Below are 6,851 nucleotides of genomic sequence, written 5' to 3'. Positions count from 1 at the left end.
CGTAGTCTACGTTACGGGTTCTGCAGGACCATTTCTGCACTTAACATTTTTTAGTTGTCCAATTAAGTCTAGTCGTTCAAAAAAGGTTTTAACAGCTAATAATTGTTAAAACCAACTCAAGTTTTGAAATGTATTTTAAAAATGTACATCAACACAAAACACAAACATATTATACATATACAAATAATTATATGGAATAAATATAAAAAAAATTTCTTAAATGATATTAATTAGATATTTTACTATGTAATTAATTTTGATTGCAGGTACATTTAGTTTATTTTTAATATTCAAATTCAATTAAAATCTATGATTTTTTTATAAATGTCCATATAATTCTTTCAAAATAAATCCACAAATGTCCATGAAAATATTTTACAACTTCGTTTTCAGGTATAGTTAGTTTATTTTTAATATTCAAATTCAATTAAAATCTGTGAATTTTTTTATGAATGTCCATACAATTCTTTCAAAATAAATCCACAAAATTCTATGAAAATATTTTACAACTTCGTGGAATTGTATAGAAATCAATAAAAATCTATTAATTCCGCACAAGTACATTATTTTAAAAAATCATTAAATTTTTACAATGAATACATCATGTTCATCTGTGTTAAATATTATATAATTTGGTTTGTTCTTTAAAAAAATTCATTTTGTTCTCAATCAAACAATGTTAATGAATTTCTTGAAACTGATGGTATGTTTGCTTGTTGGATTCATACAAAATACTTTTTTGATGATTTTATTTTTTAAAAAAATTAATATTGTAGTTTATTAAAATTTAAGTTATACATACTATGTTAGTTATATATGATATCAATTTGGTCGATATATTATAATGTTCAAATTTTTATATTAGTTAATAGATTGAACATCATAATCTTCAACATCATTCAAGTTATAAAATCCATAGAATTCCATGAAAAAAATAAAATGATAGTAACAATCTTGCGAAAAGTAGACAAGAATCCATAGAATTCTTTTTACAATTATGTAATATTCTTAAAAATAAAAAAATACCAACTCCACAAAAAGCTATCATTTTAAAAAGTTTCTAAAATCTTAAAACTCTGAATTGAATACATCATTGCTAATAGTTTTGATCCATCACGCAATAACTTCGTCAATCATGCATTCCCTAAATTTGAGTTCAGCCTTGCTACCTTGTACACGAATGATGTCGCAACATTCACATCGATCCATCTGAGACATCAAACAAAATACATAAATTTGTTATCAAATTATAGAATTGATCTTATGAAGATACATTATGGGCATCTATGTAAACACCGAGACTTCTGTCTACTTATTAGATGTAAAATTTCATCTTATATATAGGTAGACATCACCTCATATTTAAAAATATAGAAAAATATATGATTGAATTTAAAAATATAGATAAATATAGAATTAAGAGATTAAAAAAGAAATACTAGATTAGGAAAATTTTAAAAAATGGACTAAATTAGGATTTATTGAATCCTAAAATATTAAACTTGTGAATTGTCATAATTAATACTTGGTTATATTATTTTCTTCTTTTTTAGCTTACTAAAATAATTATTTTACATAGTATACACGAACTTATCAATATTTTAAAAGTTTTAGGTCAAACAGTCGGAATTCGTTGTTTTAAGATATTATATATATTAGTAGGTCTTTTGTGAGACGATCTCACGGATCTTTATCTGTGAAACGGGTCAACCCTATCAACATTCACAATAAAAAGTAATACTCTTAGTATAAAAAGTAATACTCTTAGCATAAAAAGTAATATTTTTTCATGGATGACCCAAATAAGATATCCGTCTCACAAAATACGACCCGTGAGACAGTCTCACACAAATTTTTGCCTATATATATTGATTTTCATCATCCAAGTAATCAAAATTGGGTCTTAAGTAAAAGTATTATTTTGTAGGAGTCCTATTGTGGTGCTGAAAATTGTTGATTCAACACCGAAATATTCTAATATGACACTGGATATTGTTAAGTGCCACAATGCCAGGATTCCGATGAAATAGAATTAATTTTTTTAAAATTTGACAAGGTAAAACACGAAAATTCAAAACATAATAACTTAGAAAATTAATTAGTTTGAATATTTACCCACAGTTTTAAATTTGGTACGATTGTGAAATATTAAAAATTAAAACCAAGATAATAATGATGACGCTGACGGTAACGACAACATATGCAAAAAATTATTTCAATTAAACTATAAAAATCGAAATTCGATTGTGACATACCTGAGGCCGCTTTGTGGCCGGCGACAAGACATGAATCTCGGATACATAATCAGCGGAACGATTGCCGGTCAACCCGCACGGCCCCAGCCCACGAGGCGCGGCTCGTGAATACACTGTCCGAGTCCCCGACGTGCTCTTGTTCACTTCCTGCAAGAAAAAACCATGAGGAGCTTCGCAAGGATCATTGGAAGGCAACCTCGTATTGAACATATACAACGGCGGCGGCCGCGGATCGCCGTGCCATGGCTTAAACGTTTCGATGGGGTTTTGTATGTAACTTCGAGTCATGATTCTCTCGTATATTTGTGCAGAATATCCCCAAGAAATGGAGAATGACCACTCCTTGTTCCTGTCGTAGCATATTGTTTGCTGCACAAGACGGGATTGGTCGGCGTCCGCCGCCTTCATGAGGTGGCGCGTGGACTCGAAGCGGTCCTTGGAGGGGAATATGGGATCAACATGGTCGAAATGATGAAGTGAGATTAATGGGAATTTGGGGTGGGATGATAAGAAACCAGATAAATCACCACGTAAATCAATCTGCAATATAATAAAAAGTTATATAATTACTATCTCTCAACATATTATCAATTTAATTTGTTAGTCAACTTGAAATTAATTTTATTGAATTATTTAATGAAATATAAAAAGATTTTTTTAGCTTCCAACTCTTTCTTCAGTTTTTTTTTTCCTAGATTTCTAATATTATGTCGAATCATATAAAAAAAAAAGCTAAAAGAGCAGAAGAAACCACTTGTCACACAAAACTAAATTTGATTATTCGAAAGACAAATAGTCAACTTCAAAAACGATTTGGATGATTTTCTTTATCCTTTTAATGGACAATTTATGCCATATTTTTAAGGCAGCTTGACAATTATTTCAATATAAATACACCTAATTTACTTGCTACACCTGTTTGACTCTTGCAAGTTTTTCTTTGTATCAAATTTAATTTTGAAAACGAATTTTATTATTTTTGTTCTATAATATATATTATAATAATGAATATACCTGGTGAATCCCTTTATTCGGAGAAAGATTGACCCCAATATCTCCGACACAAGCCATTGTTATCAAATCAGCAGAACTCAAATGTGCATATCTCCTCAAGCAACTGTCCATATCTTTTGCAAGAGCTTTGGCCAAAGGGTGACTCATAATAATCCCAGCCCCGCCAAAAGCTTGGTTAAATTGGAACCAATAATTCGACATGACGAACTCGGACTGCCCTCCTAGGTAATAATACCTCGTATGATGGTACTCACCTAGTACATCAACTAAGTTGTCCACGAAGAATATCGAGTCGTCGTCCCCCATTACAAGCCATCGGATTTCTCTATGATCACCTTTCTCTACTTCCCTCAAAACTTCCATTATTCCATGAACCATTCGAATCATGATAGGCGCGCGAGCTTTTGTTTCGGCCAAGAGAGTTGTGAGATCGTCGGAAACTTTGTAAGGCGGCGAGGCTTTCGACCAAGGTATGAGTTCTCCTGTGGGGGATTTGTCTAGAAACAGGAACCCTCTAGTTATGTTCGGCCTCCACCATGATTCTATGTACGGTTTTCTCCAGTGCCACGCGTTTTCCGACCCCAGAAGCCCGAAAACGATGTGGTTCAAGCCTGTTGACGATTCATTGAACTGTTCTTGAGAAGAGCTGTCGGAAACAGGAGGCGGTGAAAAAGGTTTTTGGTTTACTGGTTTTTTCTTGAAAAAAGACAAGAAATCCGAGGATGAACAGCTAGGATTTTGTTTGGATACAAAGATGGAGATGAAGTAAAGGGCTAGACCAAAGATTAACAGGGCTTTGCAGAGATTATTTACAGAAAATTTCTCAGATGAAAACGGAGAAATCATCTTGAGATCAATTACTGTGGTTGAAACTGCACCGGTTCGTGATCAGAAACGTTATGGAAAAGAAAATTAATGGGAGAATTAATGCAGAAGATGATATATATATATGTATATAAAGTCCTATGAAAAAGCCAGAAATTTAAATGAGTCCTACTCCTAATCAAAGACTGATTATAAAATTTTATGAGATTGATATAGATCGAACGTGTCCTAGCCAAAAAGCTAACTCCAGAGATTTATTGGATTAAGATAATTGTTTTGTAATTTTCATTGTGTATCTACTTGGATTTGTTAAGTATATGGTATATAATTTGTAGAAGAATTCGCTCAATTATTATATTATAAAATGAAAAAAAATTATTTTTTTATTTTATATTTGTGATTTTGGTTCTATATATTATCAAATTTTATTTATGATATGTGAAAACGGACTACCGGTCCTGGCCCAATCAGCCTAGCCCACCAGCAAGAAATTAAATAAAATAACAATCATATCAATATTTAATAATTCATATATAATTACTTTTTACTATTATATAATATTTGATCAACTCATATTGTCAATGTAACACTAAATTTTTTTTTTTTATATATTTTTACTTCGCATAATATTTATTATGTAACTTTGATTGTTGGACACTTGGGCTTACTAACAATTTTTGTACCTCTCTCGGACTTTTCCAATTTTTTTCTCCAACTCATCACTATATTATCTCGAAATTCAAACTATCTTAATAAAATCGGATCTAATCTATAACTATCATATTGTAATAAATAATATATTTTTTTACACAAATATGTATGCATATGTCACATGACAAGAGACATTAATAATAATTTATTATACCTAATCAAATGATCAAACATTTAAAATCATTATTATAGAAATTAAAATATAAAATTGAATAAAATTTAACAAAATCTAAACTATATATTATTAAAAATTCATCAACCATAAATTTTATATATTTTAAATTCATCTTTATTTCCATGTCTTTTCTTTTCTTCATGAATAATTTTCAAAATATTTGAACCCTCGGATAAATTTTTCTTAATATCTACACTATTTTTATTATCTACACATATGAAATACATAAATTTCAAAATTAAAATCTCAATAAACTAATATATCAACTAAATAAATAAATAACTTGATAATTTGTAAATAAAATTATCTTTTTAATAATTTATAAATACTGAGATTAATGGAGGATGAAAATCGATTGTTTGACAATTAATTAATAAAAAAAAGTTCAAATAAATATCGCTGGCTCAACCTACTACTCAAATGTGTTGATCCATTTTGATCAACTTCCAAATGGGTTTAAAAAATCACAATCCAACCCTTTTCTTATGTGGGTGGGTCGACCTGATATGCCAAACTCATACGTCTAATGTCATATAAGTATTTTCATGTATAAATAACTAAAATAGCAAAACAAAAGAATGAAATTTCGAAAAAATGAAATGTATATGACTAAAACTCAAACGCAACGGACCAAATCGCGGAAATTTAAATATACAAAACGGAAAAAGAAATTCTCTCAATATAATATACATGAGTTACTCGTATATAATACATAAAAGCATCCCTAGGCTATGTTTGGTAGCCATGATAAGGGAATGATTATTAAATAATCATCTCTTATTTCATGTTTGGTTCATTTTTAATTTAGCATGGAGGCCCTTGATTATGATTGAAAACCTTCACTATTCATGTTATTTGTGTGATTAAATATCCCTTCTCAAAAGTGTGATAATGTATAATTCTTGAATAATGATAATGATAAGATTGTATATTGACTATAATACCATTGAATTATCNATTATAAATATTTAAGTATCTATCAAATTATTTTAAGAATATTTAAAATAATTTTAAAAAACAATAATATTGTAATTATTACTAAACTTTATTTAACATTAACATTCAAAATATTATTGCTATTTTAATTATTAAATTAAATACATATTTACAAATTTATTTCTAATAAATATATTTAAATTAATTTTAATAAATGTAAATTATAATTATAAATATTTAATTATCTATCCAATTATTTTAAGAATATATATTTAATTAACACTTGGGGCATTTTGGCCATTACAATAAAATTTACAAAATTAATTCATCATTTTAAAATCATACCAAACACCATATTATTTATCCACCATACTATTAATCCATATATCTCATTTTTTAATCACTCTAATTATTAATCATTTACTTATCTCATCACAAGTACCAAACGGAGCCTAAAAGTTTGGTATATCCCTGCGTCAATCTCTCATTTTGTCCGTGTGCTGATTTGTCCCTAAATTCTTAACATTTTACCCAATCTCATCCAGGAAGTGGAAACGTTACGTTTAAAATTTGTATAAATGAGACATAGATAAATTGTACTTTTAAGTTTGACGTTACAGCTAGGGGTTGACTTAGCACAATGACCGAGGAGGCTTGACGCTCGATATTTATGATCCTATTAATTTAGGATCATATTTATCTTGGTGGAATTTCTTTACATGTTTTTGATATACACAGTATATGTAATTATCGCACTTCAATAATCCCTTAATAATAATGCACTATTTGTGATCAACATAGATAAATCTGTGATATTGGTTATGATATCAATTGTAGGACCAAAAACTAACAGCATTCCAAAAAACTATAATTGATAGTAATAGTACAATTCAAATATTTTAAATCGTATAATGGCCAAACATTAAAGTTTAATT

At 28.9% G+C, this 6,851-nt stretch overlaps 1 protein-coding gene across 2 annotated transcripts; it reads right to left on the bottom strand.

Moving 5' to 3' along the window:
* Nucleotides 1-948: 948 nt before the first annotated feature.
* LOC140979231 (uncharacterized) lies at nucleotides 949-4,273 on the bottom strand. 2 transcript variants are annotated; one of them, XM_073444557.1, is made up of 3 exons: nucleotides 3,270-4,273; nucleotides 2,256-2,402; nucleotides 949-1,209 (listed from the first exon to the last, which is right to left on the bottom strand). In XM_073444557.1, exons 1-3 carry the CDS (start codon nucleotides 4,113-4,115, stop codon nucleotides 1,114-1,116), a joined length of 1,089 nt encoding a protein of 362 aa, XP_073300658.1. In that variant the 5' UTR covers nucleotides 4,116-4,273; the 3' UTR covers nucleotides 949-1,113. The 2 variants fall into 2 exon arrangements, with proteins under 2 accessions (XP_073300658.1, XP_073300657.1); XM_073444556.1 differs by having other exon boundaries at nucleotides 953-1,209; nucleotides 2,256-2,795; nucleotides 3,270-4,246.
* Nucleotides 4,274-6,851: the final 2,578 nt, after the last annotated feature.

Source organism: Primulina huaijiensis, chromosome 6, assembly GCF_012295235.1.
Source record: "Primulina huaijiensis isolate GDHJ02 chromosome 6, ASM1229523v2, whole genome shotgun sequence".
NCBI classification, from domain to species: Eukaryota; Viridiplantae; Streptophyta; class Magnoliopsida; order Lamiales; family Gesneriaceae; genus Primulina; species Primulina huaijiensis.
Note: the sequence above shows the minus strand (reverse complement) of the source record. Positions and strands in the feature narration are given on the sequence as shown.

Bases quoted from the DNA above. Each gene is read 5' to 3' on its own strand.
- LOC140979231 (XM_073444556.1), bottom strand. From the start codon at position 4,115: ATGATTTCTCCGTTTTCATCTGAGAAATTTTCTGTAAATAATCTCTGC. The intron at 2,796-3,269 runs GTATATTCATTA...ATTATATTGCAG, and splicing joins CGAATAAAGGGATTCACCAG to ATTGATTTACGTGGTGATTT. The intron at 1,210-2,255 runs GTATGTCACAAT...TTGATGTCTCAG, and splicing joins CGGCCACAAAGCGGCCTCAG to ATGGATCGATGTGAATGTTG.